The sequence below is a fragment of the Barbus barbus genome, assembly GCF_936440315.1.
Source record: "Barbus barbus genome assembly, chromosome: 9".
Taxonomy (NCBI): domain Eukaryota; kingdom Metazoa; phylum Chordata; class Actinopteri; order Cypriniformes; family Cyprinidae; genus Barbus; species Barbus barbus.
This window is the reverse complement of record NC_136737.1, coordinates 303,931-318,911: the sequence shown is the minus strand read 5'-3', so window position 1 is coordinate 318,911 and position 14,981 is coordinate 303,931. Positions and strand designations below refer to the sequence as shown.

Genomic DNA, 14,981 nt, shown 5'->3' with positions numbered 1-14,981 from the left:
ATTTTTTTACAGTGTATAAATATTCCTATTCTAATTATTTTGTGTTCTGTGTTCTTATGTCCAGTGATCTTGTGGGTTATTCCAAGACATTTGCATTTATGCACACAGCAGGTACTTTTATCCAAAGCGACATACAAGGACAAGTTCATATTTTGTTATGAAGTTCATTCTGTTTCCTGTTTTTTTTTCTCCTCTTTTTGGTTTGGGTTCTTTTTGTTACTTTTGCAATTTCAGTAAACTACATTTGTGTTCTTTATCACATCATGCCTCGTGAGTTGTCTTTTAAAACAGTGATTGAGTATGTGATAAAGTTTGAAAGTGGAAAAAATAATGGAGAACAAAGTCAAAATGTGCCATTTTAATGGACAAAGAGAGAACTCAGCACAAGTCAGTCATATTATATGCTTGCTTGTAGGTGTAGTTTACTGTCTTCATTCTTCATCTTTAGTCTTGAAAATGCAAAATAATATAATTAGATTTTGTTAAAAATATTTTTTAAGATGTTATGCATAGAAAGTCACTTTTCTCTACATAATCATCATCTGTTGTTACCTTTCCAGCCTCACGGCTCTTGGCTCTCAGCTTGTTGACCTGGGACTCAGCGATGTCAGCGCGCTCCTGAGACTCCTCCAGCTCATGCTGCACCTTCCTGTACCTGGACAGATGAGTGTTGGCCTGCTCCTCCTGTTAGCATAACACAAGATATCCAACCCCTTTCAGAGCATGCACTCATGACACTGAATGTAGTGAATAGAAAATGTCTAAACCTCACACTCGAGACATTTGACATTAGACTTACAGCTTCTTCAGCCTGGCGCTTGTAGGCCTTCACTTTCAGCTGCAGCTTGTCTACCAGATCCTGCAGTCGGTTCACATTCTTCTTGTCTTCCTCAGTCTTTGGGTGTAAATATTGTTAATTTATAATGACAATTTTAAAATTATAATGAAAAGCCTAACATTTCCAAATTCTGTTTAGTTTTACCTGGTAGGTGAGCTCCTTCACTCTTCTTTCATATTTGCGCACTCCTTTCACAGCGTCTGCACCACGTCTTTGTTCACCTTCAACTTCAGCCTCCAACTCGCGCACCTTCAGTAGAGAGTCATGTTGTCATTTGTAAAATCTCTACCATAGCCAGTTCATCTAAGACTGTATTTAGTTTGTTATTTACCCTGGACTCCAGTTTCTGGAGCTGTTTCTTTCCACCCTTCATGGCCAGACTCTCAGCCTCATCCAGACGGTGCTGCAGGTCTTTGACAGTCACCTCCAGGTTCTTCTTCATCCTCTCCAGGTGAGCACTGGTGTCCTGCTCCTTCTTCAACTCCTCAGCCATCATGGCAGCCTGAAAGATAAGCCAATGGAAATTAACTAATCATTATAGATAGAAATGCCTTCCATGAAGGGTCCCTTTGTTACCACATGTGGCTAAATGGTCAAATAACTGTTTGATTTAGAATAGAGCAACAGAATGTAAGTGCTCACATCAGTGATGGCCTTCTTGGCCTTCTCCTCTGCATTTCTGGCCTCCTGGACTGCATCATCCACCTCACCTTGAACCTGGACCAGATCAGCCTCAAGCTTCTTCTTGGTATTAATAAGACTTGTATTCTGTGGGATTTAAGCAGGTAGTTTAGAGTACATTGAACTAAAGCTCTGTTATCATGTAACCTGTATTTGCTCCAAGTATAGTTTTTCTGTACTTGTGAGTGCAGCAGTCCCACACGCTCGCTGGCATCCACCAGCTCCTGCTCCGCCACTTTGCGGCCTCTCTCTGTTTGCTCCAGTGCAGCTCTCAGCTCCTCAATCTCTGCTTGCATCAGATTATTCCTGCGCTCCACCATGGCCACCTGCTCCTTCATGTCCTCCTGTCCTCTGACAGCTTCATCAAGGTGCAGTTGGGCATCCTATGGCAATGTTCTTTCTTTGTTAGTTGCATGTCATGATTTGTTTAATTCATGTATTATATTCATATTATCAAACATTTAATAAGTGTTGCAATTCCTCATTCTACAGAAAGATACCTTGAGTTGGCCTTGGACGTTCCTGAGTTGTTTCTGGGCCTCAGCAGCCTGGCGGTTGGCATGACTCAGCTGGATCTCCATCTCATTCAGATCTCCCTCCATCTTCTTTTTGACTCTCAGAGCATCATTTCTGCTCCTGACCTCAGAGTCCAGAGTGCTCTGCATGGAATCGATCACTCTTTGACTGTTCCTCTTGATCTGTTCCATCTCTTCATCCTTCTCAGAAAGCTTCCTGTCAATCTCGCTCTTCACTTGGTTCAGCTCCAGCTGCACACGAAGAATCTTGGACTCTTCATGCTCCAGGGTGCCCTACAAGGACAAAGGCAAAAACTTTCTTTTAAAACGTATTGTCAACACATACTGTAGCCTCTGTATTTCATGGCAGTACATTTACAAGAGATTAAGAAGGAAATAATTAGCCGAGTTTTATAATTTAAGCTTTTGACATACTCCATATTCAGTGTTTTAATATTATCCAAGCATTGGTATAATGTTAATACAGTAGAAAAAAATGGCACCTCGGCCTCTTCAAGTGCAGTCTGGATCTCTGATTTCTCAGACTCCACTGTCTTCTTGGCTTTCTCTAACTCATGAATACTCTTTCCAGTCTCTCCAAGCTGCTCAGTGAGGTCAGAAATCTCCTCTAAAAGGGTTTAAAAAGCAGAAAAATTACTGTTGTAGTGCTTCTGTTTTTTTTTTCTTTTTAGCGGCCTAATGGTTAGAGAGTTGGACTTGTAACCCCAAGGTTGCAGGTTCGAGTCTCAGGTCGGGTGGGAATTGTTGGTGGGGGAGTGAATAAACAGAGGTTAATAACAGAGGTGAAATCCTTGAGAAAAACCGAACCCCCAACCGAACCCCCCAACTGCTCCCCGGGTGCCACAGCATTGGCTGCCCACTGCTCCGGGGGTGTGTGTCACATCACTTTTTTTCACTTTAATCATTGTTTTAGAAATAAAAGTGTAATTTACGTTGCAGATTCTTGTTCTCTCTCTTCAGGGTCTCAAGGTGGTCAAGAGCTTCTTCATAGGAGTTCTTCATTTTGAAAAGCTCTGTGCTGAGAGAACGAACTTCTTTCTGAGCACCTTCTAGTTCAGCCTGACCTTCCTCATACTTCTGTTTCCACTCTGCTAGGACCTAAAGAAGAAATGTAGTCATTGTTAATTAGGTTCAAGGTTTAGGTTCATAGGTGATCCACATTTTCTCACCTTGTCAAAATTTCTCTGCTTCTTGTCAAGGTTGGCAGCCAATGCATTTGCCCTCTCCACATCAATCATGAGGTCTTCTACTTCACCCTGCAGTCTCTGTTTGGTCTTTTCCAGAGAGGCACACTTGGAGTTCACTGCCTCAATAGATTCCTCGGCATCCTGCAGACGCTGGGCAAGCTTTTTTCTGTAGAAATTGGTATGAAATTATGAAATCTTAATAGTATTTGTGATATTAAATGTAGGGTGTCAAAGACATTGTTCTTTGCTGTATTCACTTGGATTCCTCAAGCTCCTCAGTGCGTTGGATGGCATCAGTCTCATATTTGGTTCTCCACTGAGCCACCTCACTGTTGGCCTTAGACATTCCACGCTGGAGTTCAGCTTTGGCCTCCTGCTCCTCCTCATACTGCTCTCTGAGCAAATCACAGTCATGGCGGGCAGACTGAACCGCATGGGCCAGAGCATTCTTGGCCTGTAAGGCAGCATATTTTGGGCTTTCCAACAGTCCAAATCTTTACAGTCATATAGATTATCAAAACTTAATTTTCAAAATTAAATAACTGATTAATTTTTTATAATTCTACCTTGACTTCTTCCTCAATATGCCTTTTGAGTTCCTCAATTTGCTGTGTATAAGCCTGTTTTCCTCTAGTTAGCTGTGAAACAAGTGCTTCTTTCTCTTCCAGTTGTCGGCTAAATTCACCTTGGAATCACATTAGAAATATTACTATGAAATGGTTTTAAGGTTTTTACATGTGTAATTTTATTTGCCATGCCTTACCATTTTCAGTCTGAAGTCTTGCACGTTGTGCATTCATGTCATTCAGCTGACGAACATTTTCATCACTCTTGGTCTTAATTTCACTCAACTGGTCTTCCAGGGTACGGCACATCTTCTCTAAATTAGCCTTAAAAGGTACAGGGTCATATAGAGATGTTTGTAAAGATATTTTATATTTAATGATTCTCTGTTGACATTACCTTTGCTTTAGCCACAGCCTCCATGTTGCTTGTCAAGTCATCAATCTCCATCTTGTATTCACTCTTCTCCTTTTCCAGCTTCTGCTTGACCCGCTGGAGGTTGTCGATCTGTTCTCCAAGTTCAGCCACACTGTCTGCCTGCTTCTTTCTGAGAGCTGCAGCTGTAGCTTCATGTTGCAGGGTAGACTCTTCCAGATCACGACGCAACTTCTGGAATTCGGCCTCACGCTTCTTATTCATCTCAATCTGGGCAGCAGTGGCACCTCCAGCTTCCTCAAGCCTCTCGCTGATCTCTTCAAGTTCCCTGGAGAGATCAGCTCTCTGCTTCTCCACTTTAGCACGAGCAGCTCGCTCTGCCTCAATTTCCTCTTCCAGCTCTTCAATACGGGCCTAAATAAATAAATAAAACTTATTTATGCAGTGATATTGGTCATTTGGGTTTTCTCAGCTATTCAACTAGTTCAGTTTCAAATTATTAGGGTTAGAGTTACCTGAAGTTCTTTTATCTTCTTTTGAAGCTGTGCTCCCAAAGTCTGTTCATCCTCAATCTTGCTGAGAAACTGACTTATCTCAAAGTCCTTCCTGTTTTTAAAGTAGTGTTTTGTCAAATGTGCAAAATACAATTCAATTCAATTTATTTCTAAAGCACGTTTAAATTCCATCTTTGTTGGCCAAAGTGCTGTACAAAGCAAAAATAAAAAACAGTAAGGATAAAAGCAAATAAACACACATTACAGAGAATTAAAAGCACAAGAAAAAATTTGTTTTTAACCTAGATTTGAATTTGGCTAACGTGGAGGCAGTTCTGACAGATAATGGCAGTCTATTCCATAGCTTAAGACCAGCTACTGTGAAGGCTCTGTCACCCCTGCATTGCAGGCGAGATCGTGGTTTTCGCAGAAGATGACCATCTTGGGATCTAAGTGACCTAGCCGGGTTGTAGATGTGAGTAAGTCAGAGAGATACCCCGGAGCTAAGTTGTTAAGAGCTTTGTAGACAAATAACAGAATTTTGTAGTTGATTCGATATTGGACTGGTAGCCAATGCAATGTGCATAGAATTGGTGTGATATGGTCTCATTTGCGACTTCCTGTGAGTAGACAGGCAGCCGCATTTTGGACCATTTGAAGGCGAGAAATGGAAGAGAGGGGTAACCCAACAAGATAATCTAGCGATTATCGTCAATTTGATTTCACAGATACTATTTAAACTTAACTGAGCTAGACAATGCCATCACTGAATTGAATAATGAAATGCCTTTAACTGAAATTGTGTTTAATCTTATTATTATACATTACTGACACTCTATCCTCTAATTTGATACTGTTAAGTGCTTTGACACAATCTGTATTGTTAAAAGCGCTATATAAATAAAGGTGACTTGACTTGACTTGACATACAAAGAATAACAGTAGTCGAGACGTGTGAAAATAAACGCGTGAATAGCAGTTTCAAAACCTTTCCAGTTTAAGAAAGGTCTGACTTTGGCTAACCGACGAATATGATAAAAACTGGTACTAACTTTTGTCTAATTTGAGACTGTTATCAAGGTGGAAACCAAGATCCTTGACATCTGAGGTAAGATATGGAGTAAGTGCGTCAAGGTCAATGGATTTTCCACCTGAGTGATCTTTTGTCCCAAATTGAATGATTTGGGTTTTATCGTCATTGAGTAACATAAAGTTATTAGTGAGCCACACTTCGATTTCTTGCAAACAGGCTTCCAGTCTTTTAAATGCTGAGGTATCATTATGTTTTATGGGTATATAGAGTTGTGTATCATTTGCATAATAGTGGTACAATACCCCAAATCCACTCATAATAGAACCCAGAGGTAGCATATACAGCGAAAATAACAATGGTGCTAAAATCGATCCCTGGGGTACACTGCAAGCAAGTCGAGCCATCGAGGATGAAAATGCACATAACTTCTATTTGACAGGAAAGATTGAAACTATTTCAAAACTGTACCCGAAATGCCGATTGAACGTTCAAGGTGGGATAAAAGAATCCTGTGGTCCACAAAGTCAAAAGCTGATCTTAAATTTAATAACACTAATGCCATAGTATCACCGGCATCCATGGTCAATAAGATATTAAAAACTTTCAAGAGTGCAGACTCAGTGCTGTGCAGGGTTTTAAAGCCAGATTGAAAGATATCAGAGATAGAATTAATTTGCTAGAATTTTGCAACTGAATAAAAACAGCTTTTTCAATAATTTTTGATAAGAACGGCAAATTAGAGATGGGTCTATAGTTTGCATAAATTGCTGCGTCAAGTGATTTCTTTTTAAGAATCGGGGTCACAGTAGCGTGTTTGAAACAGGCTGGGACTGTCCCAGTCGACAGACAGTTATTAATAATACATAGAATGTCTGGACCGACTGTATCGAAGATCTGTTTTAGAAAACGTGAAGGAAGAATGTCGTGGGGAGAAGAGTAGTCTTCAATTTTAAAACAATTTCTTTACATGTCTGAAGAGAAAGTGGCACAAATTCACTCCACTCTGTACAGGAGAGAGAAAAATCGGATACAGGTTGTATCGAGGTAAATACTTGAGCTCAAGTAGTATTAATTTTGTTAGAAAAGTAGTTGAGAATTTTTTTGCACTCAAGAAAAGAGTTAACAGAGGAAGACTTAACAGAGGGATTAAGAACAGAGTCGATGGTTGAGAATAACGTTCTAGAACAGTGAGAGTTTTTCACAATAATATCAGATAACAATTTATGCTTGGCAGTCCTGACAGCCTTTTGGAAATTTCGTAAGGAAACATTCAAGATATCAAATGATATTTGGAGCCTGTCTTTCTTCCATTTACGTTCAAGCTGTTGACATTGCTGTTGTAGGAATCGGATATCGACATTGATCCAGGGCTGGGACTTGTTTCGAGGATGGATGAGCTTTCGAGGTGAAATACAATCCAAGATTTCTGAACATTTGCTATTAAAGGATTGAATCTGCTCGTCAACATCTAAGTATGATGTAACAGAGTCAGAAATAGGCATATTTTCAGCCCCCAAATACAGTTTTGAGAAGACGTGATTGAATGCGAAGTCAAGATGTGAGACCAACGTGCTTGACGTGGTAAGGTTATAGATGGAGCTGGCAGAAGTGTGGAAAAGAGCACTGGTCTGTGATCACAGTGTGGAGTGTCACATATATCAATGTCAGCCACAGACAGCCCATATGTCAGTATTAAATCAAGCGTATGACCATGACAGTGTGTAGGACCATTTACCCATCAAACAACATTCAAAGAGACAGTAAATTTAGAAATTCCTTAGCTAAGGCATTGGCAGAGCAGCATACATGAATGTTAAAATCACCAAGTATTAAAATGTGATAGTATTTGAGCAAAACATCCCCAAAGAGCTCGACAAACTCATTTATAAAGTTACTAGAAGGGGGGGGGGGGGGGGGGGCATAAATTAGTAAAAATAAAACAGGATGAGGACAGTTTAAGTGGATTTCTTGGACCTCAAAGCTACTGTAGGTGGCCATGGGAGATAAGTGGCAGTGTATTTAAAAAAATACTCACTTTTTGATCTTCTCGTCTGATTGCTGTTTGTCATTCTCCAGGTCCATTATGGACTCCTGGGCCAGTTTCAGATCACCCTCAAGCTTCCTCTTGGCTCTCTCAAGGTCCATACGGAGCTTCTTCTCTTGTTCCAGTGAGCCCTCAAGCTATTGTTGTAGAAACTGGAGCATTAATATCTGGTATAGAGCAAAACATTTTATTTCTTATTGATTCATAGTCTTATTCTCATGCCAAACATCTTACATCGTCCACTTGCTGCTCAAGCTTTGTCTTAGCTTTAGTCAGAGTGTTGACTTTGTCTTCCTCTGCCTGAAGGTCATCAAGAGTCTGCTGGTGTGCCTCTTGGAGGGCTTTCTTCTCTTTGGTCAGCTTGGCAATGCTCTCATCCTGAGAGGCCATCTCCTCCGTCAGGTTTTTCACCTAAATGGAAACATTGATTATTGGTTTAATTCTCAGAAGCCTAAATCACAATCTGCAGTATGAATATGTAAAAAAAAATAATAATAATAATAAAAAAAAATACTGACCTTATTCTCTGTTGCATGTTTCTCCTTTTCCACTTTTGCCAAGGTAAGTTCCAGGTCATCGATGTCTTTCTTCAACTCGGAGCATTCGTCCTCCAGTTTCCTCTTTTTGGCAGTCAGTTCAGCATTGATTTCTTCTTCATCCTCCAGTCTCTCGTTTGTCTCTTTGAGTTTGCCCTCGAGCTGGATCTTGCTTTTGATGAGACCTTCACATCTCTCTTCAGCATCAGAGAGATTTTCAGATTCCTGTTCATTGACATGGATGTAGTTAATGAATTATTTGTATAGCTGTAGGATCCATATTATGATCAGTCAGAGCTGAAATACTCACAGATGTTACTTGCAGTAGAAGATCGTTTTTCTCCTGAATAAGTGACACCATTTTCTCCTCAAGCTCCTTCTTTTTAGCTAATGCCTTTGTTAAATCTTCTTTCATTTTCTCATAATTCTCCTTCATGGCTGCCATTTCTTTCTCAGTCTCTGCACTCTTCAGAAGAGGCTTGATCTTGAAGTACAACTTCATCCATGGCCAGTGTTTGACATTCATGAATGAGCGGATGTTGTATTGGATGGAATAAGTTGACTCCCTGTGTAAATCGTAATCAGTAAATCAGTCTTTGTCATTCTGTGGTACTAAACAGTTTTGTTCCAAACATTATTGTAAGTTCATTGTACCTCCTTTCCATCATTTTGACAAACTCCTTCCTCATGACATATCCACGGCACAATGCCTGAGTCATGGTAACCAGCGTTGCTAGTTTCTCATCTCTCATCTCCTCAAGAGTACCCAACAGACCAGCTTTGAAGAAAACCTACAACAACATAAGGAATATATTAGTGGTATGGTGTCGAATAAGCGAATAAGTCCTTTTCAGCGTAGATGATACACTATATGGCCCTAATAATAATTGAGTTTGGCTGTTCCAGTAATTCCAATGGGAAAAAAATATATTATGTTCTATACTATACTATAGAATGACTTTCTGTCCTTTCTTTTTTGATGTAACAGTTTGGAGAGGCATGACAGTGTCCAGTACACAAAGTGGGGTCCATATATAATTTTGGGGGTAATAACTTGTGGAAAAACTGGTGTGGTGTGGAATAACTTGACTGGCACAAAGCCTAGACTTGAACCTCTATTCAAAAGCTTCAGACCTTCCTTCCTCAGACTGTTGCAGTACTTTTTAAAGCACTGAATTCTCTACAATGTCATTGTGTTGTAGCAGAGTAAAAAATGAGAAGGAAAGAGTTGAAATAGTTTTGTCCAAATGGTGTATTTGCTGAGTAGCTCACCTTGGTGTGTCCAAATTTGTATTGGGTGTGGTCAACATCAATAGAGCCCAAGAGTTTCTCTGAAGCCTTTTTGTTGTCAATGAACTGTCCCTCAGGGATGACGCTAGCATTTAATACTTTGTATCTAGAGGACATTTAGGGAAGAGTCATATTCTTGTGAAACATGTCAGGAAGTGAAGCTTAGGTGATGCATCATCTCTAAGTAAGAAGTTGCAAAAAGATCTCTTTACCTCTGCTTGAAATCACCGTAGTGGATTCTGCTGGGGAAACCCTTCCTGCAGATTCTGATACCCTCCAGCACACCATTACACCTGAGCTGGTGGATAACCAGGAAGTTCTCCATCAGACCTGCAATGCAAATGTTCTTAAGGTTTCAGACATTTTTTTCAAAACTGTGATAAATTTGAGTCTTCAAGGATCAAGATTACCTGGAGTCTTGGACTCATTAGGAATCAAGCAGCGCACAAAGTGAGGGTGAGTGCTCCTTAGGTTACTCATCAGCTTACCCAAGTTCTCCTGTGGAAATGTTTGTAATTAATCTAATCTGTAATGTTGAAAAATTTAACAAACTTTATTAAGAGAGAGAATCTGTTTACCCTAAAAAGTGCAGACACCGTCTGGAAGGAACCACCCTTCTTCTTGCCTCCTTTCTTTCCACCTCCCTCTGTTTCATGTCAATGACAGAAGTTTTTTTTTTTTTTTAAATCTTGTTGCTTTCCATTAACCCCTTCAATAAATCTCTATTTACATCTTGTTGAATCTAATTGTTATCTTGCATAGATATACTTTATATTTTACTCTATAGATATACTCTATATATTTGAAACTCCAAAATCTGTGATCACATAGTTTGTTGCATTCTGGTGATCTTATTCTTTTTTCTCTTTTTTTAAGTTTTTGTATAAGCAGGTGTCTTGTACATAATTAAAACACAAAGGAATTGAGGAAATGCAGATGTTTGTACCTTCTGCACCTGCAACACTGGCATACAGGAGGGCCAGCACTTTGAGCGATGACTTTTGGTAAAGTTGCACAACAGAGTCGTTCAGTGGATCCTTGTTCTTTTCCAACCATCCAGCAATGTTGTAGTCCACAGTACCAGCATAGTGCACCAGAGAGAAGTGGGCCTCTGCCTTACCTTTGACAGGCTTAGGCTTCTGGAAAGCTGCACATTTGCCCAGATGCTGATCATGCAACTTGTTTTTGAAGCTTGTGTCTGTTGCCTTGGGGAACATGCATTCCTCTTCAAGGATGGAGAAGATGCCCATTGGCTGTTGAAGAAATATTCACACTCGAGTACAGGCACAGTGAGAATAGTTATTTTAATTTACTGAATATCCTCTTACTTTCTCAATGAGCTCAATGCAGGCAGCCAAGTCCATACCAAAGTCAATGAACTCCCAATCAATGCCTTCTTTCTTGTACTCCTCTTGCTCCAGAACAAACATGTGGTGGTTGAAGAACTGTTGCAGTTTCTCATTTGTGAAATTGATGCAAAGCTGCTCCAAGCTGTTGAACTGACAATTCAACAGAAGCAATTATTGCCTGTTATATTACTGACTGTTATCGTTTATGTCTTGATTCTTATCATTATTGACTAATTCTCACATCAAAGATCTCAAATCCAGCAATGTCCAGCACACCGATGTAGAACTGTCTAGGCTGTGTTGTGTTCAACATCTCATTGATACGGACAACCATCCACAAGAACATTTTCTCATAGACAGACTTGCAGAGAGCAGAGACTGCGTTGTTCACCTGAGAAATTCAAAGGTCTCTCATGATGACTATGTCTGAGACATTTCTCACTGTATCCATAAGTTATATGTGTTGATAAAGTCATCACCTGTGGTACTGTCTGGCCTTTGGTCACCATCTCATTCCCGACCTTCACTCTGGGGTAACACAGAGCTTTCAGCATGTCAGCAGAGTTCAGGCCCATGAGGTAGGCGATTTTATCAGCCGCTAAGGAAGCAGAGTTTTATGCATTATTGTTGCTAATTAAGTGAATGTTTATAAGTTAATATGTGCTAAACTTTTATCACCCTCATTGCCGTCAGGTTCGGCCTGCTCCTCTCTCTGCTTCTGTTTGAACTTCATGCTCCCATGATGCATCACAGCACCTGTCAGCTTGTAGATGCTGATTTTCTCATCAGCAGTGAAGCCCAGAATGTCAATGGCAGTCTGTTTTTACACCGACCAAATAAATCACATTGGTTATTGGAGTCAAAAAAGAAGGGTATTTTATACGGTGTCATGCCTTAATCAGTTCAAGCTGGTGTTTTTCTGATGTTTGTTTGCTCAGATATATTACATAGAATCTAAAAATTCTAAAAACTTCTACTAATAATAATGCAGTTGTCCACATACATCTGTGGCAATGAACTCCTCCACGTCATCGATGCTCTTGACAGTGATTTCACCCTGGCTGATCATTGGATAGTCATAAGGGTTGGTGGTGATGAGCAGGGCCTCTGTAAAGAGTTGATGTGCAGCATGTTAAGAGTGCTCTCAAACAAGGAAATAACTGAAGCACACAATCCTGTAGATTTCTCACCGAGCAGCTCTGGCTTGTGTCCAGTCATGAGCTGGTAGAAGATGTGGTAACTCCTCTCAGCTGACAGCTGGAATGTCACTCTTGACTTTTCCAGCAGATCTTTGCAAGAAAAAGAAAAAAAAAAAAAAAAAGAGGAAAAAAGACGTGTTCAGTTTATTAACCCACGTCTTAAGCCTCAAAATAAAATGTTTGGCTTAAAACAGTGTTGACTCACAAGTTTCAATATCTGCTTTGGCCAGTTTACCAGTGGTCCCAAAGTGAATCCTGATGAATTTACCCTAGATTGAAATCATTGATAAAGGCTCAACTGTTTGCCTGCTTTGAAATTGTGATTGAAATGTTATGATGTTATTAATGATGGTCAATAGGTGTAACTTACAAAACGAGAGGAGTTATCGTTCCTTATAGTCTTGGCATTACCATAAGCCTCCAGCAGAGGGTTGGCTGCAATGATCTGGTCCTCCAGTGATCCCTAGATGTAATTGTATGACAGTGGGTAGTCATGAGGTGAATTACAAACACTGTCATTAATAACATTGTCTAGAATACGTATTCACAAACCTGCATTTTTCCAGGGACAGGCTCTGTCTTCTTTGGACCAGACATCGCAACAGTTGCAAAGTATTGAATGACACGTTTTGTGTTCACAGTCTTTCCTGCACCAGATTCTCCACTGGAGATTAATACAAGATCATCATTTAGTCATAAATATTTTATTGATTTACAATTATATTTGAAAAGCTTCAGGTTGTGTCAGCAGAAGAATATTTACTCACGTAATCAGGACAGACTGATTCTCACGATCTGAAATTAAAGTGTAAAATGTTAACAGGATTTCTAAAATTCGTAGCATTCCATATTAACTTGAAGCTATAAAGTGTTTGTGAAGTTTTTGTTATTTTTCTTGCATTGGTATTAGATTAATAGGCTATATCCTAAACTTAACATTGAATTTATTTATTTAAGTGCATATAGAAGGTAATTTTTTTTATACAATAATGCAAAATAATGGTTGTTATGAAGCACTTACTAATTAAACATTAATTTGAACTGTACCACTCATTTTCCTCATCTTAAAAACCTAATTTAGATATCCTTTACTGAGTAGTTGTTAACTAAGGATAAAAAAAAAAACATCAGCACATTATAGACAATGAATTCTACACTAATACTTCACACATGTTATTATAAAGTGCATTTTTTAATTCTCTTTTTAACTGTTATTTGTTGAGACTGCTGGAATCCACTTACCAGTGAGCATGAACTGGTAGGCGTTGTCAGAGATGCAGAAGATGTGAGGTGGGGCTTCAATCCTCTTTTTGCCTCTGTATCCAGCCACAACAATTGCGTCGTACACTGGGAGCCACTTGTATGGATTGACAGTAGCGCAGAACAAGCCAGAGTAGGTCTGAAACAGAGATTATCCAGTTTTACAATGTTGCTGCTCTATTCCAGGAATAAATTAAGATTTACTTACATAGATCATCCATGCTGCGTAACGCTCTTTGAGGTTATACAGCACAGCAGGCTCGTTGAGGTGGGTCATCATGGCCATGTCCTCCATTTTGTCAAACTTGGGAGGATTCATGGGGAAGATTTCATCTTCTTTTACTGTGACAGTCTGTAATGAACATTGTTTAGACTTTTTGTACACACATATCTACACTATTTAAGTGAAAAACTTTAACCTCTGAACTCAAATGAAATATTTTTTTTGTTTTATTTGTTTACTCTATGATACTTACTTTCCCACAGTGAGTTTTGACGGTAGCTTTGCCACCCTCTCTGCTAACGAGAGTACTTTTCAGGTACATCTCAGCTGCATCTGTCACGAAGAACGCTGATTTGGCATCAAAAGGGGTGTTCTGAGCCTCAAGTCTCTCTCTTTCTGGCTTCCGGAGGTAAATGGCCGCCGGGCCAAAACACTCCATTTCACTATCTCCCATAATGGCACTTCTCTGTAGAGCAGAACTAACTTTCAACTCTAACTCTCCTAATACATTCCAATCAGTGAAACCTCCAAACAGATCATATTGTCACCATCTGGTGGCAAGTTATTTACCTTTTATTATCCTCAGATATAAATTGCAGCTGTCAAGTTCAGGATTCTGAAAACAAAATGTAAATGACTAGTCTCACACACACACACACACACACACACACACACACATATATATATATATATATATATACATATACATATATATATATATATATATATATATATATATATATATATATATATATATATATATATATAATGATAGATAGATAGATAGATAGATAGATGGTTTAACTTACCCACCTTCCACCTTCGATGGGCCACTGTGCTGCAATAAGAGGCTGCCACTTATATAGTGTCTTTACTGAACACTCAGCTAAACTGTCCAACTGGATATGGTCATGTTATTCTACTTGTATCTACGTCCTTGTGGAAAATAGCAACATGTTGTCCTTCATTTGTTTTTTTTTGGTTTGCTGGAGCATGTGATATTTTAATTATTCTCATGGTTTACATCAACTGAACACTCTTTTTATACTTATATTCATGATGTTGATATGTTTTAATTTTAAAACAATAATAATACACTTATATGGTATAAAAGTTTCACAGTCTGTGCTCTTTTCATGTTGTGTTTCTTCTTTTTAATGTATGCTTTCTTGTTGTGTGTTTTTGTTAGTTTAAAATGTTTAATTTGATGTCACTGAGGTCTTATTTCAATGTTGCATCTTATTTCAATCTTGGCAAAGAGGAGGAACTTGGTTCAGATGTGAAGAAGCAGTCTGCTGCTACTGCTATTTAAATTTAGAGGTGACAGCAAGACTGACACAATGTGATGACTAAAAGTTTTTACTTTTGATAA

The 14,981-nt window shown here is 39.2% G+C and overlaps 1 protein-coding gene across 1 annotated transcript; it reads right to left on the bottom strand.

Annotated features, from left to right (window-relative positions):
* Positions 1 to 344: 344 nt before the first annotated feature.
* LOC306874443 (myosin heavy chain, fast skeletal muscle-like) lies at positions 345 to 14,225 on the bottom strand. Its single transcript, XM_079424492.1, has 40 exons — positions 14,180 to 14,225; positions 13,863 to 14,075; positions 13,595 to 13,738; positions 13,369 to 13,525; positions 12,894 to 12,921; positions 12,679 to 12,790; positions 12,497 to 12,589; positions 12,332 to 12,395; positions 12,118 to 12,216; positions 11,931 to 12,034; positions 11,606 to 11,744; positions 11,407 to 11,525; positions 11,169 to 11,318; positions 10,907 to 11,077; positions 10,525 to 10,831; positions 10,157 to 10,224; positions 9,989 to 10,076; positions 9,791 to 9,908; positions 9,561 to 9,684; positions 8,943 to 9,079; positions 8,599 to 8,854; positions 8,271 to 8,513; positions 7,987 to 8,163; positions 7,744 to 7,889; positions 4,697 to 4,787; positions 4,206 to 4,595; positions 4,006 to 4,132; positions 3,809 to 3,927; positions 3,500 to 3,696; positions 3,225 to 3,408; positions 2,988 to 3,153; positions 2,538 to 2,662; positions 2,020 to 2,328; positions 1,699 to 1,902; positions 1,481 to 1,606; positions 1,170 to 1,340; positions 983 to 1,087; positions 800 to 895; positions 553 to 684; positions 345 to 449 (listed from the first exon to the last, which is right to left on the bottom strand). The coding sequence occupies exons 2-40, from the start codon at positions 14,061 to 14,063 to the stop codon at positions 432 to 434; spliced, it is 5,805 nt and encodes a 1,934-aa protein (XP_079280618.1). The 5' UTR covers positions 14,064 to 14,075; positions 14,180 to 14,225; the 3' UTR covers positions 345 to 431.
* Positions 14,226 to 14,981: the final 756 nt, after the last annotated feature.